Source organism: Orussus abietinus, unplaced genomic scaffold (assembly GCF_000612105.2).
Source record: "Orussus abietinus isolate OABI.00-Male unplaced genomic scaffold, Oabi_2.0 scaffold61, whole genome shotgun sequence".
Classification (NCBI taxonomy): domain Eukaryota; kingdom Metazoa; phylum Arthropoda; class Insecta; order Hymenoptera; family Orussidae; genus Orussus; species Orussus abietinus.
The window spans coordinates 404706-426623 of record NW_019394279.1 but is presented as its reverse complement, the minus strand read 5'-3'; the positions used below and the strand labels follow the sequence as shown (position 1 = coordinate 426623).

Here is a 21918-nt window from a genome sequence, read left to right as displayed (position 1 = left end):
ACGCGACGAGAGCTTATTGGTTTATTGATCGACGCATTACAATAATCGTGAGCGTATGGTCCTTACACGAGCCAATGTGAGCGAGTACACGATCGATTATAAAGTACGCGAAAATGAGTTACGCTTTCGTTTTCGCGTCGAAGAGGAAAGCTACATGTTCCTGTGAAATAAACGGTTGAATACAATTAACCATGAGAATAAGGTGAAATCACGCCGTATTATTCGTGAACATTCGTTAAATTTACAGCGATGATTACGACGAGTCTTACATCCCTCATAGAATGCAGTTTCGGACACTAACGCATCCATTATTGTTTCGATCCAAGTTTTGTAAAAGCTACCTCCTCGGCTTGGAGTAAATTCAACAATATCCTTTACATATCCGTTCAAAACGAATTCTAGATTAAATACAAAATCGAATATTTCGTAACAGTAAATCGCACTTCTTCCGTGAATTCATTCAATTAGAGGACTATATACAAGTATCGCGCAAATGAAGTGTCATCCGAAGTATGTGCACGCCGCTTCATGTCGTAATATACATTGTTTACAGCTTCCTCATGTAGAGTAAACGTGGGTCTATGTAAAATTAAATTACACGCTGAATATTAACCGAATTATCGAACTAGAACTATAGCATAGATTGGTACAAGTATGTATAAAAGCTTTGAAACCAGGAAAGGATCGTTACCGCAATTACCTCTGTACATTGATTATGCATAGGTCTTGTCATAGTTCCAGACACACCCGAGCAGTTATTCAAATTAAAAAAAAAAATAGTTAATGCTTCCCTAGCTGGTTTTACGGTAACGAACCGATATCGTTCATTATTTAGTTTATACCGATCACTTGGTACGCGTACTAAAGGTGTGGTTTTATTAAACCCTCAGTATAAAGAATGGCGTACCAGGATAGTACGATACATACTTTTCGAGAGTGCCGTAAGAAGACGTAACTCGATTGTTTATATCGAGAGTTTAGTAAAAACACGCCTTTAGTTTGCTTACCAAGTGATCGGCGTGGATTAACCCCAAATAATGTACAAAAAACTATTAGAGGGAAACGAATTTCATAATTAGGGAGTTCAATCCACACAACTCCCTCTTCCGATATTACAGATATATTCTTTTGGCAAAATATTACCCAATGCATTCTCATTAAAAAAAAAAAAATCGTTTACGACGTGAGAGGTGACATGCCTATTGTTCGAGGATCCTGTTGACCTGGTTGAGTAGACGGACCAGGTTGAGGACCAGTCTCCAGGTTTTTTAGGAGTTGATTCAGCCAGTGCGTCGTCGAGTTATCCTCTTGCAAACAAGTGGCAAATGTGTTGTCCCGCAACTGATCTGGTAAACACTGTCGAAGTGCTAAAAGAGCCCTGTGTGTCATGGAAGAACAATTAATGCAACATAAATCAAATGACATGTTTCATTGACTGTTTTCACGAGCTTACCGTGGATTATCGGAGAGTCTAAGATAACATCGCACGACATGCTTCAATAACCGAGCGGACGGATCCTTAGCAAGCGAGAGCACCATTTTTCCCAGAATCATTGCCACATGGCTAAATCTGTCATAAGTTTGACAAATGTACGACAAACCGCTGTCGTCGAGTAGAATTTTTTGGAGGATGAAGGTAGCTACGGTTTTGCTCAATTCGGAACCGCTCTCCATAATTCTCAAGCACAGAGGAATAATCTCTGTGGTGAGTAAAAAGGTTATAACCTCTTGTTCATCGGTTTTTACTAACGCTCCGATTACTCCTAAACTTGTCAATCGTAGATACTCAAAGGGTCTCGTCTTGCTTACAGTATGTAAAAATGGATACAGGAATAGTGGCACATGAGCCTGTAAACAAAAAAACATCATTAATAGAGTAAAGTAGCAAATTACACGGAATCATTACAATTTCTAAAGTGAATTACTCGTCGGTATCAAATTTAACTGTATTTAATTATTTCTATAAGAGAATCGAATTATTTTTTACATTTACCTGCAAAAATGCTGATCTTGTCTCAGGGTGACTCGCGACACACTGTAGTAATGCGAGGGCATTGCACACTCGATTGCTCTGATGTGCGGTGAGTGTCGCTGGGTATATCGCAGGATAAATGTTGATTATCTCTTGTAGAAGAGACGCCGTGGTACCGAATGAGTGCCATAACATCGGTGCTAGGTCTGGCACAACCTCGCGCATTTTACTGAGTTCTAATAAAGCATTTTCTCTAGTCTCAGGATTCGCTAGTTCGATTATCCACGAGAATACTTTTTCACGATCCACAGTGGCTTGTAACGCCGCTGGACTTTGTTGCGAACTCATTTTCAGACACGATCTTCCTCGACTGGCGTGTGTTATGTCTTCCTTAGTCGGGATCCAAACAGTCACAATAAAGATTTTTCACAGCTTGTGGATAAAATATCAAGACTACCGATAATTTAATCATTCAACTTCTTGCACTTTTGTACTTGCACTCTTAATAAACGAGGAACAGCCGTCTCGGTTTTGAGGTTAGGCCTCTTCCTCTTCACTCGAAACCATCGGGTCAACCGAAATTGATCGAAATACTTCGAATATATCCAAAATCAGTCGAACACGAGTGCCAGCCACATGTTGGACCATAAATATCTAGACTTCACATACAGAGATGAGTTGAGAGATTGCTCACGGGCAGGGTCGCGCGAAATTCGTTGCGCCGCCCTTGGGGGCAAAAAAACGGTGAAAGCTGAAATACGAAACCAGGGGGCAGCACAGGATGCGATCGCGCGACTCTGCCCGTAAGCAATCTCCCAACTCTGCCGCATAGCAGTAGAAGACAGGGTTGGGTAATTTCACGATTTTCGAGGTTTTTGACGTATATTACGTAAATTAAGTAGTTTACCGTAGAAAACGTAGAAAACCCGGAGAAAACGTATCAAATATGGCGGACAAGACAGACGTAGGGCATGCGGTATCCGCTAGGTTATAAACATTCATCTTGTCCATTTGTTTCATCCCATAATTTACTTTTTGGTCTTCCATCTTTACACATTTTGATACAAATATTGGTTACGAATCTTACGACTTCAAATAGCCGTTATCAACCGTTATAAACAAACGTCACATGCACATATATGCATACATTTCAAATTTCGAATGTGCGCGGGTTTGTGGATGCGTAAAGCGCAATCCCCTTAATAGCCAATGAGAATCTCTCTTATAGGTAAATAGGTAGACTCTCATTGGCTATTGACGATATTGCGCATGCGGTTTGCACATTTAGTTTGCGATGATATACTTCGTGCCTATGTAGAAAGCTAGGGACGTAATATACGTTGTAATATACGTGTAGAAAATCACGTATATTAGTTGACGTATTATACTTACCCAACCCTGGAATCGCCTAAAAATTCCAAACATCTTCATTTGGTCGACTGATATAAAATTCTTAAAAAATACAGAAGAAATTTCAAGACATTTTGCGAACTATCTTATAAGGGCTCACGAATTTAGATTTTAATGTGAAAAGGTACGAAGGGAGAATATACCGATTAGGGCATTTTATTTGTGTAGTTATGGTAGTAAGGTTTATACAAATTTTGAACTATCGCGATGTTAATTGGTGCAGTAGTTAAATCTGTAAATAAGATTATATATTGGTGTTATACTTTTCGCAGTTAGCTCTTATAGGTTATGAATAAAAATTGTTCCTAATTTTAAAAGAAGTCAAATATTAATTTATTATCAGTTTATTAAGAATTCTACATCTATCTCATCGGATTGCTCGGATCAAACTAAATCCTTCCGAAAATAATTAAACCGTACACGTGCAGATGTTTCTCATTGCCTCCGATAACCGGAAGATTAGGTTTCATGTCCAAACTTTAGACACAAGAAGACTGAAGAATTATCAGCAATTTCGTCTACGTCAAGCGATAATATGAGTTCCGTTTCTCTTGTATCTCATTCTACGACTTAGGTTAGACGAAATGTTTACCAACTCGCCGATACTGGGTAGCACAATATGGGTTATGCGATACAAAATTATCAAAGGAAAAAGGAGGATCCATAGGCGTGTGACAATGACCAGTCAAGCCGTATCAAAAATGCGTGTCAGTGAGTACTCACGTGATAAACACTCATGCTAATGGTCGTCACGGGACCAATCATAGTCCACAAGGAATAATAAAATGCAGCGTCAAATAACAAGTCTACTTGGTGAGTTCATGATTTCAACCCAGAGGGCACTCGGGTGACCGATTGCACATTCTCCATCAGAGCGTCCTTGTCGCTCTCATTGATGGAATGAGTGCGACAGAGAGACTATGGTCTCTCGACAGGAAAGTGGGGGAACTACATTAGACAACTTCTTTGAGAAATGAGCTTGGGGGAAGAAAGAATTGGTCACGTGATTATCTGGAGAACGGGATATTCGACTTGTGTACTGCCCACTTCTGGTTATTAGTGCTGCGGATTTTGTCGAAGTTGGTTCTCGTTGACCTGTTATTATTTTGTACCCTACCGAGAGGTTCTTATTATCCGAGGGCCGACATTCTTCTTTTTTAGTTTGGTGAGTTTCAATATCTTGTTCTGTATTCAAGAGAAATCGTCTAGATACATTGAATTCCTTTGTTACTAGTGAAGCCCTTTTACGTAATGTAATTCATGTAATTGACAGGTCGGGTGAGTGATGAAAGGTTACTGATCGAGCCAGTTTTCTTAATTATATATTTTACATGTTCAGGTTTGATCGAATGCGCTTATTAGGCTTGTAAAGTAATTACTCGTTGCAAAGATATACTTGAGTCTTGCGACAGTCGATTTTACTTTTGACGCGTCATACTGTACTTTTCTGATTGTATGGACAAAGAACCATTTGCTTATTCATCGACAGATTTTCAATCTTACTGGCTCACCCACCTGATAGCCAACTACAAGTACGAGACAATAACGTTACCTATATCGTAAGAAACTAGATTAAAATAAAATTTGATTACTAGTATACATCTAGTAATAGGTTTATCATGTAAGTTCAATAATCCTTGACTTGTGCACTTTGTTCTTTTAGTGTATATTACTATCTTGTGTTAGTAGCGATACATAATATGGTCTAATGATGATATTTTTTTGCAATTTATCGTTAGAACAGCATTTTGAAATGGTTTTTACTTGTGTTATCACTCACAGATAAAACGTGAATATTTATTCAACTTTGTTTACATAACTTATATTATTAAAATATAAAGGAGGGAAGTGCCTCTTTACTGTGGTAATAGATAAATAAGCCAGATAGTTGACAGGATGATACTGCTTGGATAAATTAAGAATAAGTTTTTACTTACAGGTATTTGATGACAATCATGAAGTCCTTTCTAGTGATACTTCTAATAGCATTTTCCGTTGCTCATGCTATTTCTTTCTATGACCTTATATTGGAGGAGTGGGGAGCTTTCAAGGTAATTCATTGGAAGTTATTTTACCGCGCAATAATTAATGCAAGCAATGTACATGTAAGATGGTTAACAGACCAGAAAACATTTAACACGCTGACTGTCATGGTGGTCACCAGTGAAACCAGAAAAATTATCAGATCAAAAGAATTCAGATCGCATAATCAAATATTGGCGATCAGTTGATTAAAATGATCAGGGGACAAATGATTCGAGTTAATGGTCAATGACCGCGCTGACCCTGTAGTAGTATATTATAGGTGAAATTCCAAATAGTACGTACCTCTGATTAATTTGAAACTTTGTGTGACGAACTATGTATTTAGACCCATTGATTATGAATGTAGCAATCAAAATTGGTGCAAATCGAAGTTATGTAAGAAGTGCAATTTGTAGAAAGTGCAAAAGTTATTGAAAACTATTTTTAGTTTGATGATGCCATTTGCGCCAATTTTCACTATCACGTTTTTAATCAATGGATTAAAATATGTATGTGTAAGAAATTTCAAATTAATCGGAGGTATGTGCTTTTCAGAACTATATTCTACATTATTTAAATAATGTGGAGATAATGATTTAGTGCGTTATTTCAGATCGAGCACGGCAAGAAGTATGAGAGTGAGACAGAAGAAAAGTTTAGAATGAAAATCTTTATGGAGAATCGACATAAGATTGCACAACATAATGTGAGATTTGGAAAGGGTTTAGTGCCTTATGAACTGAAAATTAACAAGTATGGTGATATGGTGAGTGGTTATTTTCTTGATAAATTAATTTTAATACTCCAAGAAATGACCGTTGGGGTATATAAATTGAATGACCTGCCTTTTTATTATTAAATGTTTTGCATAGCTTCATCACGAGTTCATAAAAACAATGAATGGTTTCAACAAGACTGGAGTAAATGGTAATTTAAGGAGTGCTGAGCAACCGGTTGGCGCGAAATTCATTGAACCTGCTAATGTAGTACTCCCCGATTCTGTTGATTGGAGGACACAAGGGGCTGTAACAGCTATTAAAGATCAAGGTCAATGTGGGTCATGCTGGGCGTTTTCTGCGGTATGTATTGTTTCCATTACCGAGCACTAATGAGATTTATCAATGAAAAATATATCTAATAGGAATGTGAATAACTAACTTCATTTCTGGGCCATGTATTAGATGTTCATGAGTTAGTAATTCAATTAAAAACTCAAGTAATTAGACTTAGCATATCCCAAGCAAGAAAAGATATAAATTGGCAAAAACTTTTTAAATATCTTGATACTTCACAAGTTTCTTTACTAAATTATACATAATGTAACATAATTTTACAGACTGGTTCATTGGAGGGTCAACATTTCCGGCAAACTGGAGTGCTTGTGTCTCTGAGTGAACAAAATCTAATAGATTGTTCTGGCAAGTATGGTAATAATGGATGTGAGGGCGGTTTAATGGATCGGGCATTCCAGTATATCAAGAATAACCGGGGTCTTGACACCGAGAAGACTTATCCCTATGAAGCAGAGGATGATAAATGCAGGTACCAAATTATGATGTTTAAAATAACGTCGAAAATTGAAAACGTTAAAGTGATTTCTAGTAACTTCTGATAAATTTGTAGATACAATCCTCGCAATAAAGGAGCTTCAGATGCAGGCTTCATAGATATTCCTGAAGGAGATGAGCAGAAGTTAAAGGCTGCAGTGGCTACTGTCGGACCAGTTTCCATTGCTATTGATGCATCCCATAGCTCATTCCAGTTCTATTCCAAAGGTAAATCCTATTAACGAGTTTGAAAGAGTTTAATTTAATATGAAATTTTATGTTTATTTTACATTACAGGTGTCTATTATGACCCTGATTGTTCAACCACTGAATTGGACCATGGAGTTCTTGTCGTGGGCTATGGAACTACTGAGGAGGGAGAAGACTATTGGATTGTAAAGAATAGCTGGGGAGAAACTTGGGGAGAAAAGGGTTACATTTTAATGGCCAGAAATAAGGATAACAGTTGTGGAATCGCTTCTTCAGCCAGCTACCCTCTGGTGTGATGAATGGCCTGATACTGAAAATTAGGAAGTGGTGTATTCACTCCTTTTTGGATCCATTAATTTACAAAATTCATTTTTTAAGTAACAATTGATTAGTTTTAAGCAGGATCAGTTTGGGTATACATGCTTGTTAATTTTTCCACAAGCATTGTCTGATATTTGAAATATTTACTATTATACCAAAATAATGTCAGTAACTATTACTAGTGTTCCTTGAACACTAGTAACTTCACAATAACCCATTCAAAGGCATTTCGTCAACTTTTGCGAAGTAATAAACTTTCCTAGCATATCCAAAATCGTAAAGTTAATTATTTTTGGTAATAAGTTACGCTAAAATGCATTGATTATATATATTATTTTCCAAATAGTTATTTCACGAAATTGGATATGCGATGAATGTTATATTAAATGACAAAAATTTTTGATAAGTAGTGGTAAGCTGATATTCATTGTAATTGTAGTACTTATTTTTAATACATAAAAATAAATAAAAGTATATTTTTTCTTCTTGGCTGTCACGATTATGTTTTGAGGTGTCATTTTCTTGCTCAACGGGCTTCTGGATTTAATAATAAAGATAGTTTTCAGTGGTGGAATGTACATTTAAATCCTTTAATTATGATAGTATTGGCCATGGGCTAGTGGTGCTTTGTAAAGAAATACCAATCAGGTGAAAGTCACTGTAGTGGCGTTTTGTAACTAAAAGGTTAACATTATTTCTTGTCTGCTTTCATTGCCATTATCTGATAAACCTTCATTCAAGTTGGTAAAAGATATGGTGTACAATTACATACCTTCAATATTAATTATAAAGAATAGATCGATGACTTTTAAAAATGTACGATGGTATAGAAATGTTAACTGCCTGAAACAGAACTAACCTGACAAAATAAGTGTAAAACTGTAATTTTGGATTCAGTATGTACATACATACGCGTTCATACATGCAAGGTTCATTACCGGACTTGCTTTCGAAATACGAACGAACATGAATTTATGGCATAATTTCACGCTGTAAGTATGTACCAATTACCATCATGAGTATGTACGTGAGCCACCAATGACGACTGGTAGATGGTACCGCCATCGCGGGTGCGCGAGCTCCTATCAGAAATTCGTTGCGCCGCCCTTGGGGGCAAAAAACGGTGAAAGCTAATGTAGGAAACCAGAGGGCAGCACAGGATGCGATCACACGATCCTGCCCGTAAGCAATCTCCCAACTCATCTCTGATACGGTATGTACTGGTATGTACGGTCCGTCAGCAATTCGATACATGCGCGTGGTAACCTATTTCTCAAGTTGTATATATTCTTCAAGGCGCCTTTATATCTTATATTTACATAAAACCTTTCGGGACTGTTGCATAGTATTACCAGCGAGCGTTGCTGAGCGTTGCCGCATTCCAATGGAGGTGAAGAATTCTATGATGACCGAAGAAATTTAACGTTGCTATTGCTGGTAATATAATTGACCGACATGGCTCATTTGGTGCTAGTAAAAATTTTGAACTCACAGATATCACCAGAGGAAGTGATAGATTGGCTAACAGATATAACAGAGGTGAGTTAATTCAGAACGTTATTAAGTTTAGAAGTATTTATTAAAATTGAGCTTAATATTTTGAACTAGGATGATACGTCAAAGACGGTATGAAATCTAATTTGGTAGCCATGTAACAAGAATAGTGACGATGTACTCTTACTCTTTAACTGAATTAATTTTTTATGTTTCCTAGTTTTATGTATCGAAGCTTTCATTGTTTTATGGTGAACCTTTGCATAATCTATGAAGTACATGTTAGTTTACTTAGAGTATTTTGATTTTATTACGGTATATAGACATGGCAAAATTATTAGTGTGTGATTACGACTAGATTAATTAAAGATCTCTTGAAAATATTCCTAATGTTTTCAGGATACAAAATGGGCTGAAATTAATAATGCCAAATGCACACGAACTGAGTTTATTCTATACTTTCTTAACTTCCTAAGGGATCAGTGCGTCGGGTAAGTTTCTGCTTTGGATATTTATATTTCTCAATGATTTTTAGTATTTATGATTGATGGTGGTATTATTTATATTCTAATTAAATTTATGTATTCATCGATTTTAATGCAAAAGAGAATACGTTGTGAAGAAGAAGTTAATGGATATTTTGTGAATTTGTCAAGTTTTTTGTGAAAGTAATTACAGATTGTTGCGTTCTATAGACAATTACACTGTAACTTAAACTCCTCTCATACCTTTTCTTTTTTTTGTCAAAGTAATAGTGTTTATATATCCATAAAATTTCATTATAATTTAGATATTTTTATAGAATTATTAATCTGTATAGATATATGTTTGTTTTTTGGATTTATTTATTGCTTTATTTGTATTATTTTTTCTTTTATTATATTATTTGTATTTCTTCATTTTCTTACCTTAGTGTACTGCAAGTATCGAGTGTTACACAAATACCCAAGGCTAAGAAGATAGTATTGTTAACCGATGGTACCTCTGATGATACTTCTGATAAATTAAAAGATTCTCAGAAACAAGTGCCTTTAATTCATCATTGTGAGCAAAAAATATTCAAACGTGAAAACACTGTAAAAGATACAAAGAAAGAAAAGTTGGAAAACCAGGCAGAAGGTGTAACTTTAAATATTCAAGGAAACGTTTCTCCCAAGTATTACACTGGCAACTTGACGAGTAAAAATTTGAAAAGTCCGTCCCATAATTCAAATAGTCAGAATAGCAGTACTAAAGAACATCAGAAGCATAATTTATGTAACAGACCATTAGAATCTTCTGTTAATGTTGTTGGTATTTCTAAATCTAGCAATGGATTATCACTTTCTGTTAATGCAGTCACGAGTACTCCAGTAATAAAAAAAAGTAATCGTTCAACAGAACATTTATCAAAAAAGACTGCAGAATTAAGTGCAACTTCGTGCTTTTCCGAAAATAAACAAGAAGGTATTAAGAGTTCTAATAAATTATCGAATGACGACGAAAGTAACCTTTTGATAGATATTTCAGAATATGACAGTTGCCATAAAGAATTTTTAGATACGAAAAGTGCGGCCAGTACTTTTAATGACTTTGACCTTTCCAGTTATAGTACAAATCAATCGGGTATCATTAATTGCTCATCCATAAATGGAAACAAAGATTGGTGTAATAATTCTGACTCTTCTTCAATGTCAATAAATGCTAGTCGAAATACCAGTAAGGAACAACTCAATTCAAGTGCACCCTCGAGATTCAAAAATTCAGTAAAGGATGATAATTCTAATGATTCATCGCTTATGTCGAGCGATTCAAATCAAAATCCAAGCACTCCATTGCGCTCCAGTCGCCCAGCCTCATCTAAAAGCAATAAAAAGTTGTACAGTAGGTGTTCGGAAGGGCAACGAAGTTTAAATAATAGTCCCCAACAAACTACATTTGGAACCCCTGCACGACACTCAAATAGTTCAAAAAAATATGTAAAAGTAACACCAAAACAACATCTCAGCCTTGGAGATTTTATCAGTGTAGACTCACATTCGAAGAAGAGTAGCTCCAAGAAAAGTAATGCCAGAATGGAATTGTTAAGGCAAAATGATGGGGAAAATCAGATGCCCAATAACTTGTACGTAACGGACGAAACTTTCCCAGAAGTGGGAAAAACAAGTAATCGAAGGAGAAGAATCAATCCAACCAGGTTGGATATCTCAGATGGAAAAGGTATTAATAAATAAATCATTTTTTTTTCACCGTCACTGTCAATTATGCATATTATGTGTATTATTTCAGGAAACAAAGAAAACGTTACGTTTGGAATCATAAGCAGACCTTCAACAGTGAATCCACAATTTCTGGAGGCATTGGCAAGTGACAAGTTATCAGATAAGATCTCGTTTGAAGAGGAAAGATGCTTGTTACGATTGGAACGTCAAAAACAACCAAAAAATGTTTTACCGAACGAAAATAATAATCGTGATACTTTATGCCAGGTGATGCCTAAATTTTCTAGCAAACGAAAATCATCAGTTTCTTTAGAAGTACCTAATTTGGAGTTAGTTGATAATGTAAAGATCTTAAATTTATTGGTAAAACTTTACTGTGGATTTATCAGCAATGGATTCGTAGCAAATCCCATGAGTGAATTGTATTTTATAATTTCACTCATTACTGCACAGTTTACTGTTCGGAGCAATCCGAATCCAATTTATTCTAAAAAAGAGATAACTCAAAATATGAAAGAAGAAGAGAAAAGTATAGCGGAAATGTCTAACGAAAAGAGTACTTTATCAATAAATTGTAGTGCAAGCCATTCTGTATTCGGTACAGATAAATTGGAGGCCACACCTGCAAATGATTCTAATGATTCGGAGTTAAAATTATGTTCACCGATTAAAATTTTGAGAAAGAGTAATGATGAGAGGAAATCGCTTGATCCACTTTCAGATCCAGACCTTGGATGTGCTGTTTTAAAATCTGATTGTATTGAACCCATTGATCTAGAAGTGTCTGCGATAAACAATATGAAATCACAATTAATAGAAGCAAATGAGAATATAGAGAAATTATCTTTAGATAGTCAAAGTATGATTAACATGAACAAAAATGCCTCTGATATTAGCAGTACGAATTATATTGAAGAAAAGAACGTGGATAATCATACGAAGAAACGCTACTTAAGAACGATACATAATTGTGCTTATTTTTCGACAAATGTTTTGAACAATCAAAGAACTTTATTGAACATTTTGGATAGAACTACACTGAAACTTCTTTTGGAGAACAATATAATTGGTGTTTTTAAACCAGAACTGAAAGAATATGTAAACAAATTGTATGATACGAAGCTATCGGTATCAATTAAAGTTAAGGAACCTTATAATTTCAGGTATGTTGACTATATTATTTTTTTTATAAATTCTGGCTAATAATAGGTGTAGTTTTATTAGCTTAATGTAGTGTTTATTCATTACATTATACAATCGTACTATTTTTTGATTGTAAATTTTTTTTTCAGCATTTTAGAAAAGAATGTATGTTTTCAAAAAGACACCGACAATCGTGATAATTTTCCATCAGAGACGGCTTTCCATACCTTCCGAAGGCAACGCGATATGTTTTATCAAATTTTAAAAATCTGGGAGGAAAATCATTTAAAAGAAGGTTGGACATTTTCAGTAAGCCTTGGAGCAAAAATTAAATCATTATTAACAGTACATAATGATGCAGTGAATTATTTTCACTTTGCAAGATTATTTAAGTCCCAGCTTTTAACATCTGGCATTCAAAATGGTCATCAGGCAAGTTAAATTAGTTTTCAACGATGTAACATTTGTACGACAATGTACGATTATTGTACAAATTACTTGTATATAACTTTACATAATGATATAAGAACTTATTGCTAACATATCTTATAAATGTATTATGTATTGCAAATTAAGTATAATAATATATTCTATTTATCTGTTATTACAGGAGGATGGTATGGACGATGAAAGTTTAGATTTTCTGAAGTCCCTGAAACATTTAAATCCAGAGAAATTAACTCAATTGCGAGAGAGATTAGTCACACCGATGTCTTCGAAAGGTCCCGTTCCACGTCCGTCCTTTCCGGGAGTTCAAGAATTCTTTAAAGACTTCATTTTACACGCATTCAACCCAATATTTTATGTGCATTTGGAAAATTGTTTAGTGCACGAGATTATTGAGCTCAATGATACTCAATTTGCGGAAAGTGATATCGCGGACACAGGTATTCCATTTGATTGTCTAATTTGTTTTGCATGGTAAATGGAAACAATTAAAGGAATCTTAAATTGCGCAGAAACAATGGTCGACGAAGGGACGAAACAAACCTACATTACTTGTTTATCGTCTCTGAGACTCCTGGCAAAGATGTTAGGTTTCCTTACGTCCTTGCCATATCGTTCGACTTCGGGTTCTCTAGAAGAAGGAATGACGTCACAAATTGAAGTACGAAGTCGAGTACGTAGGTTTATACTATTCCACTATTTATTCAATGATTTTGTCGAGACATCTCATAATTAAATATTTTTAGAAAATATGTTATAATCTTATTTATCTTGACGTGATTAATTACCGTTACAGGTTTTACCTGCGCTGGATCTGCAATTTTGTCTACAAAATGCTGTGTTGGATGGAAAGTTCTCATTAACGATTCCCTGGGCGGTTAAATATTTAACTATGATGGACAGTGCCACATTACATTTACCATATTACATGAATATTTTAGAATTTCTCTATCTCGTATATCGAGCTTGCAGCAATTGCAATGTGACTGAATCTGGTGTTATATCCCAGCAAACAGCTCTGTTAGTTAAGTTTAGTCTCGGCTGGTTGTTCGAACAGCCAAACTTCCCGAAGGACCTTTATTATGCCTTCCAATCAAATCTTAATCATGACAAAATGAAGTCATTATTTCATCCGGATAAGAAAGAAGTGCCGAGTCCATTTTATACTAGTGGTTTGACTTCCACGAGCATCAGAAATTGCACCGTGAACCTAGATAAATTAGATATCATCGATGACAGAGCAATTTACATATGTTGTCCATTTTTGTCCGAAGTGAAAATAATCTTAGCATCAGGAAATACGAGTAGTAGTAGTACTACAATTAGGCACATCACGCCAGTGTCTAGTCAACTTCCAAAATCAAGCAGTAGTTCAAGCACGAAGCATTTAGAGGTAAATTTTTGGCAGAAATCTCTAAGTACCACAGATGGACAGATTGCATAGCATTTTTGTATTACATTTCTGATATTTCATATTTTTTCGTGTATATGTTAAGGGCAATGTGATAAATTCAGATGTTGCGAACATTGTTCGATTTATTGCGTTGCCCATAACATGTTTTTCTTTACCTTTATACAGTCTTGGATAGTTTTGAAAGTTCTACAGATTAAAAAAAAAATACAGTAACTACATATCATTTAGCGTTTCGTGTGAAATTGCTCGATCTTATTTTGTATTTTATTGCATTATAGATGCAATTGGAAGAGGCCTTTTTCCGTGGCCAACCAACGTCTACTCGAAGGGTTGTCGATTTTGTTGCGGAAAGAATTGGGTCTACTTGTGTGAAACATATTTCCAACTCTCTGTTACCTCCTGCGAGAGAGAAAAGCCTGACTAAGTTTAGGGAAGTTGTAAATAAGAAACGTAGTGAAATACAGTCTGAACAGCTTGATCATCCGGACCTGCCTGAAAAGTTTGAACAATTTGATAAGCTTGAATCAGATGAGCCCGAGTCCGATCAGCCTGATGAACTTGAGCTTGATCGGCCTGAACGAACTGATGTGTCCGAGCAATCTAAGCTGCTAAACAAGGAAATCCAAGTGCTTCGGGTGACTATTCTACATTGAACACAAAATGAGTGCCATTAAATCAATCATCGAATATATTGCACGTTTCTCCTTTCTCTCCTTAGGGTGCGATATTAAAAGAAGGACAAGTCACGACGATCGCAACAACTGTGGCGAAGGAATTCAAAGATCAGTGCGGGAAAATGATTCTTCCAATTTGTAAAACCCGCGTGAATAGGGCCATTGAAGCTTTATTGCCGGAAGATACTTTATTGCCTGTAAAGGAAATTTGCGTTAAAATAGTTACGAGAATGGCGATGGAACGTATCAATCAGTGGACTCAGTCTTACGTTGCTGGTGGTTCACTATTTATAAAAGATATGGAAGCAGAATTGGGAAAAATGGCTAAAATGAAAAGTCCTGTCCAGTTCGAAGAAAGAGTCCACAACGTGAATGCTGCAAGTCCTACTAGCGTTATAGATGAACTTAGGGTATGTAGAAACGATGATAACAGATCAAAACGGCATTTTAACGTTCATGTTATTGGTGCCTCATTTTGCTTATCGGTGGAAACATTATTTCTTTGCAGTCGTACATTTGGGACATGTTGGAAAACAATGGACAATCCTTAACTCTCGAGTCCATCTCGTCCATTTTAAAGAGATTATCTGAAAGTTTGGAAGAGAGGATAGACTTACAGCCCGGACCTGAGAGAGTACTTTGTTTATTAAGCATCGACTTTGCTCTATTCTTGGGTATGACTTTTTGACTTCTACCGCTTTCATCATATTTTCTATTTATTTATAATACCTGAGTTTATTGTACAGCTGCATACAGGGTGGATTTATTTACAACAAAGATACAAGATCTGTTAATAAAAGTATGGAAAATACAGTATTTTAACGCCTCGGAGATAGACTCGGCGCTGAGTAGAATTTTCAGTCCTAGAAATGTAATGCTACTGGCGCAGTCGGGAAATAATAAAGTTTGGTCTGTAATCGGGCAATTTGTAAGACGGTTGTTAAAGGAACATGTTTTATTCATTGAAACATTGAGCAACCAGTGTGTAGCATTGCTAAGGCAGGAATGGCCGCATGTGAGTATCATTATTAACATCCAATATCGGTGTATGCGTGAGAATATGTCTGTCATTTAATGTCGGTACATCTTTTCGATAATCAATGGAGAAAATGCATCCGTTTCCTGGTTTACAAGATGTTCGAATGAACGTTCTATAATTACTATATTTGTAAGTCCTTTTAGAAACTTCAACCAGATGCTCGATTCAAAGTTAAGGTATTAATTTAAATTTTTCAGTCGATATTAGAAAATTTGTCAAAGTGCCTGGATGAAGGAATAATGGATTACGAATCATCTGATGCAGAGGCGGGGAAGATTAGATGTTTGCTGCTTTGGATAGCAGATACATATCGAGAAATGGAATGTTGCAACGACTAAATTACCTGATTACCACAGGTAAATGACGTACGTCCGATGAAAGGTTTCTATTATTTTTTTGTACATATTTAGGTACCGAATTACGACTTTTTTATGGTATTGGTGAATTGTACAATGCTATGGTTCCAACATATTTTTACTACTGGTAAGACAACTTTCCACTGACGTTCAAGAGATTTGCCACTTTTGTTCAGTTAATGTACGTTTTCGTAATTGTCACAAGAATTGCACAGTCGTGCGCTGTAACGTTTGTAATAAATCACGTTTTGTTATCACTTTTATTGTGTATTTTTTATTCCTTTCCATTGATTCTTTTCTATCTCCCTTCATTTGACAATATGCGAAACAATTTTCGGTTAGTACAAAAATTGTGGAGTTATAATCTTGCAAAATACCCCGCCATATAAGCAAAGTTTAAAGGAACCTCGTCAACGTATTCAACATAATAGAAAAAATTATTTACCGAGAAACGAAGAAGAAAGAAATTCTTGCAATTGAAGTAAATAGTAACGGTAATATATGTACACATTCCTCTTCGGCACTTTAATTAATAAGAATGCAAATTCCAATGTAACTGGTTTTACAATATATATATATACTTTTCCCCGGTGTGGTAAAATTACAATAATAATAGTATTTCGTTCTTTTTGTAGATATTCTACGTGTATTATTTAAATAGACCTATTATATGGACTGTGCCCATCTAAGCATATAAATAACTGACTAGAATTACTTTGTATCTCGTTTAGGACTAATTTTTACATAAGTACATTAGATCGTTAAAGATTCTCACTCTCTAAAATGTTTCAAATAGATAATTGCCTTTTGCTATACACTATATCCGTACTATGCACAAGTCTAATCGTACCGATTGGCTAGAAACACAGGTCACACAAAATGTACCGTCTCCTCAGTGCGTCCCCACGGCTTAACAGTGCATTTCTTAACGTGTGTGACGTAACAAAATCCGCAATAATACAAAACTCCTAAATCCGTCGAATCCACGTCATTTGTAAAATGACGTGGGGATTCTACAAGAGACTCGAACGGTCTTCTTGCCGCTCGATTAAGTTTTCCTCAATGTATCAATACGAGTCACAGAGATATGCCCCGAAGAGGTCGCGAATGGACATTGATGCGCCTGACTGTTATCCTCGGATGTATAATCCTTAGACCCCTAATCCGAATGATTCCAGTAACGAGCGAAAGGAACAACGTTATCTCAACACTTATCGTTAAGTACTTGCAAAAGACAGCACACCCTCGAAATGTAACGTCAAATGCGCGGATTTAAGGTGATGCGAAAGGCGTCAAAGAGATCTCGTTTATGTAACTTTTCTCTGAACTAGGTGTACCGAATTGTTTCAAACTTGACAATGTGAATATGTAGGCTATAAGGAAGGTCCCGACGCCCATAAAAATTCAATTTCTAAACCATATCTTTATAGATATTTTCAAAATTCTTTTATAAAAAATGAAACTTCACCAGGGTCAGGACCTCCCTTAAAGCCTCCATGTTCATGTTGTTAAGTTTGAAACGATTCGGTATTACCCAATTCGTAGATAAGCTTCGTGAAGAATTGAGCTTTCGGATGCCACATTCACATCTCCTTAGAGATATTACAACAACCGAATCCCTTCTCCTTCAAATGATAAGAAATCGGAATCACGTCCCGAATATATTCGTGGTCCCACCTACGAGTTTCCATTCGTGCTAGACGCTGCTTTCGCCGCGGCCTACCAGAGTTATCGGATATACGTATTTTTTTCGTTTGGCGTTGAAAAACGGAGAACTGTGCTGGACTTGAACGGGCGTAGGTGAGAGGCCGCGCAGAAGCGGCAAAGCAGCGTCGCCGCTCAATCCAGGTGAGTCGAATCTTCGCTTCCATTCGGCTCCTAAGTCTGTCGCAGGTGCCATGAGACCTTTGCACTCGGGTGAGCTTCTAACGCTCAGGAACACGTCGTTGCTGCTGTCCCGTTGGCCGGAGGAGCCCTAGAAATTGCGTCGTAATTAGCGATAATTCTGAATCTAGGGATTTAATTGAGGATGAAAGCGATCTCGACAAATCCAACGATAAGACATTGGTCATTTTCCATGTAATGCATAGGATAACTTTCTAAAACTAGGAACAATTGAGTCGTCATATGGAAAAAGAAGAATGATCGAGAAAAGCACAATTGTAATAAATGTTGCAAGATAACCTTGCCGAGAGATTGTGGCAACCAGAGTAACATAGCAAAAGAACAAAATAACGATTACTTCAGTCAAGATCACTACAAGGTACCAGTAATAATGCTTAATGCAATATTGTGCTTATCGTAACTTCACTGTATAGTTAATTCCAGATGGGAATCGCTACTGCAACTTTTTAGGGTAGCGTCGTGGATACGGCAACTATTGGCACGGTTACATTTACCATTTGATGCGATCGGTCTCAAATGTGTGTGGGTTATATTATAAGAAATATTTGGCCGTGATTATATAATTCTAACCAAATTATTCTTTTTCGTGCAATCTTCTTACCTTTGCCTCGTAGAAATCTAAGCTGGACCCGTTGGTGTCATTTTCCTCCTCGGCAAAGTCGATCTGCACGCGATGCGACGTACGAGATGCCCTGGACGAGTGCGAGGACACATGTGTCGATGAATTCTCGGATAGATCATCTCTGCAGCAAGCTGCCGTGCATATTCGTTCCTCCCTGAAATGGGACACGTGTTCAGGACCATCCGTAATTACGTCGCCAGCAAAAATCTATTCTACAGGGGGGTGTAAGATATAAGGAGTCCGACAAACCGAGAAACCACGAACGTTCAATTAAAATCACATGCGAGAACACTGAACTACGAAGTAACGTCTCCAAAACACCAAAGTTTCGTTCGGATACAAATACCAAAAGACCAAGAAATTCTGAATGAATCGGTGATTTGACCCTAAGAATGACGATACAAATTATTCGCATTTCACGCCGAGTCGAGACAAACTGCCTCGTTCGATCACGTGGCACGAGATAAATTGAATTGATTCGACATTACTCGCGAATGCCTTAATCGATTGCAACGGTTTTGGTCTCAAATGAACGAGAACAAACCAACAAAGCCATCGGCGCGCGTTACAGAGGGTATGGTACCTTCTAATATCACCACGCGTCGTTTAAGAGAAACATACGTTTTCGATAGGGGTATGCCTGTAGTAAAGAGACGCGGCGCTCGGTCGAGGCCCATGAGCTTGTCCGAGGCGCTGCCGCATCTCTTGATTGTACGTTTATTTGCGGGATTTACCGTCACCGCGGTACCAAAATCGCGTCACAGATTATGCCGTCGGCACGTATTATACGCCATTATGCCCTAGACGGACTAACAGTGCCGCCCACCTTCGGTCGACGACGGAGTCTCGTCTTTTCGGTACTGGCGGCGGAAGACCAGCGCCTTGGCTTTTGGCGCTCTCGTAGCTGCCCTCGCTGTTGCCGCTGCTGCTGGAGTTGCTGCCAACGGCCTCTTCCCTAAGGAAGTAGTTCTTAGCCGAGAGCATGGCGAAGTGGAGGTTATTCTTCAGGTCGTCCGCCGCCGTCGACAAGTTTCCCGGAATCTTCGGAGTTCGTCTCATCGGCCTGGGAGGAGGGATCGGCGAGGGGGGGTTGCTGGAGGCTTCCGAGAGGGTTTCCGGCGTCGCCAGGGGAGCTGCACGTGGTGAACTCTCCCATTCGGTGGCACGCGATGACCTGGGAGTGGACCATGCTCTTTATTATGACAACTACTCACACGTTCACCAGACACCCGTATAACGCGGCTTCCTATTACGAAATTTCTTATAATGCGTTCTTTCATAACGTGATTGCTTATAAGACGTTCTTTCATAACGTGATTGCTTATAAGACGTTCTTTCATAACGTGATTGCTTATAAGACGTTCTTTCATAACATGATTGTTTACAAGACGTTCTTTCATTACATGATTGTTTATAATTTGTTCTTTCATAACGTGATATCTTATAACGCTTTTTTCCTTAACGGGTTTTCTTAAGGTGATGTGAAATGGCATCGATGAGGTTTTGTGTATGAAACTTTTCTCTGAATTGGGTTTACCGAATCGTTTTAAACTTTACAACGTGAACGTGTAGAATGTAAGGAAGGTTCTAATACTCGTAAAGTTTCAATTTAAAAAAAATTTGTTTATAGGTATTTAAAAAATGTTGTATAAGAAATGAAATTCCATGAAGGTGAGCACCTTCTTTATAGACTCCACGTTGTAAAGTTTGAAACTATTCAGATTTTGTACAAGTGTCGAGTCCTGTATGATACGTTATTTGCCCAAGGATCCCTTCACATATTTTGTACGCGTTCAGAGTTCCTAAGTATATATAAAGCGATTTTCATAACGCGAGATTTATTTTCCGCGCTGTACGGGATCTGGTGAGCAGGGGAAAAAGAATTACTTGGAGCGATCACTTTAGAGTGATAAAAAAAAATCGTTCTACGAGCTGCGGCGGTGCAGCGAGGAGCGTGAGACGATTATGGAAAATGCCGCGAAACGCCCACGGAGAGATGTAATTACGGGTAATGTTACTTGCCATTTCGGGGTACAATGGGTCCCAAGATCCTCGATATTATTTCTATAATCATCCGCGTAACATAAATTCGTTAAAACTTTTCTCTCCGTGGGCGACTGATAAAGGCAAGCGGATGTTGACGCCGTTAAGACTCTCCTATCAAAGCAGCGAAGCTACGTTTCTCAATGAAAAGCGAATAAGCCAAGATATACGATTTCATGGTAATGATGAGGAGTACGCAACGTTACCTCAATGCGTTTGAATATGTAATGAATAGTTTAGCGTGGGATTCGCGTTTGCGGTGAACGTATGAAACCCTAGAGTTCATGAATTCCAAGACTGTTTATCGCCACTCCATTAAGGGGGACCTTTTTACGTTCTCCGAAGTTTATTACGAGATCGATTCTCGGTAGCAAGACGTCCTCGAGTAAACATCTCTTAACGAATTCCTCTATCCGCAATTTCCTTCCCGGCGTAATAGGCAACCTTTCGAGTGGTTTCTCTCCGTTGTCAGAGATATCCAAATAAATATCTCTTTATCGATCCCCATCCGCAGCCTTTTTCGTGACGCAACAAATAATTGTACAAGTTTCTTCAGTCTGTTCCAAGGTACATCTGAATAAATATCCTAGCATCGATTTTCTGTCCGCAGCCTTTTTCGCAGCGCAACAAATAATTCTACAAGTAGTTTCAGCCTGTTCCTGGATACATCCAAATAAATATTTCGACATCGTAGCCTCTTTCGCGGCGCAACAAATAATTCTACAAGTCGATCCAGTCTGTTTCGAGAAACATCTAAATAAATATCCCAACTGTAGGAGGTGAAATTATCGAAGGCGAATCTGCTATTGACAAATTCAGGCAATGATCATATCTTCTAAACAATACTCGCGTTTCCTCGCCCATGATTCTTGGAATAGGCCCGCCTATGGACCTCCGATCATTTTGCCTTTGTCTCTTCGAAATATTTCCTTCATTCGGCCTACCTGACCACTTAGTTGTCCTCAACTCTATTTCCCATGTCTTGTTGTAGGCTATAACAACAAACAATTTCGAGTTACCTAAAATGGGAACACAGTCAATGGGTAGTAACCGAGACCCGATCGACGCCGCCATTCGGTGTGATCAAGTCCAAAG

At 37.4% G+C, this 21918-nt stretch overlaps 4 protein-coding genes across 12 annotated transcripts in view; 2 read left to right on the top strand and 2 right to left on the bottom strand.

Annotated features, from left to right (window-relative positions):
- Window positions 1–7: 7 nt before the first annotated feature.
- On the bottom strand, window positions 8–2693 carry LOC105700043 (CCR4-NOT transcription complex subunit 9). The gene is made up of 4 exons (XM_012425586.2): window positions 1994–2693; window positions 1454–1848; window positions 1200–1378; window positions 8–579 (listed from the first exon to the last, which is right to left on the bottom strand). The coding sequence occupies exons 1-4, from the start codon at window positions 2318–2320 to the stop codon at window positions 548–550; spliced, it is 933 nt and encodes a 310-aa protein (XP_012281009.1). The 5' UTR covers window positions 2321–2693; the 3' UTR covers window positions 8–547.
- Window positions 2694–4393: 1700 nt separating this feature from the next.
- Window positions 4394–7981, top strand: LOC105700033 (cathepsin L). The gene is made up of 7 exons (XM_012425575.2): window positions 4394–4547; window positions 5322–5433; window positions 6021–6173; window positions 6280–6486; window positions 6744–6949; window positions 7031–7182; window positions 7252–7981. Exons 2-7 carry the CDS (start codon window positions 5329–5331, stop codon window positions 7458–7460), a joined length of 1032 nt encoding a protein of 343 aa, XP_012280998.1. The 5' UTR covers window positions 4394–4547; window positions 5322–5328; the 3' UTR covers window positions 7461–7981.
- A 687-nt stretch (window positions 7982–8668) lies between these two features.
- On the top strand, window positions 8669–16516 carry LOC105700032. Of its 3 annotated transcripts, none has more exons than XM_012425574.2 (14): window positions 8669–8698; window positions 8832–9024; window positions 9379–9470; window positions 9893–11178; window positions 11248–12343; window positions 12473–12755; window positions 12934–13210; window positions 13283–13443; window positions 13567–14163; window positions 14463–14819; window positions 14903–15268; window positions 15367–15532; window positions 15605–15873; window positions 16095–16235. In XM_012425574.2, the coding sequence occupies exons 2-14, from the start codon at window positions 8941–8943 to the stop codon at window positions 16233–16235; spliced, it is 5175 nt and encodes a 1724-aa protein (XP_012280997.1). In that variant the 5' UTR covers window positions 8669–8698; window positions 8832–8940. The 3 variants fall into 3 exon arrangements, with proteins under 3 accessions (XP_012280997.1, XP_012280996.1, XP_023290687.1); XM_012425573.1 differs by having other exon boundaries at window positions 8670–8746; window positions 16095–16516; XM_023434919.1 differs by having other exon boundaries at window positions 8692–8708.
- Window positions 16517–17727: 1211 nt separating this feature from the next.
- LOC105700014 (sn1-specific diacylglycerol lipase alpha) overlaps window positions 17728–21918 on the bottom strand; it is a 76285-nt gene continuing 72094 nt past the window's right edge. For 6 of the 7 annotated variants that reach the window (XM_012425534.1, XM_012425539.2, XM_023434926.1 and 3 more), the window contains 3 exons: window positions 19607–19954; window positions 18760–18934; window positions 17728–18228 (listed from right to left, as the gene is read on the bottom strand). In XM_012425534.1, the coding sequence (XP_012280957.1) occupies window positions 17950–18228; window positions 18760–18934; window positions 19607–19954 (802 nt within the window). In that variant the 3' untranslated portion in view covers window positions 17728–17949. Of the gene's footprint in view, window positions 18229–18759; window positions 18935–19606; window positions 19955–21918 lie in introns of those variants that run through there. The other variant, XM_023434927.1, reaches the window with a different exon arrangement.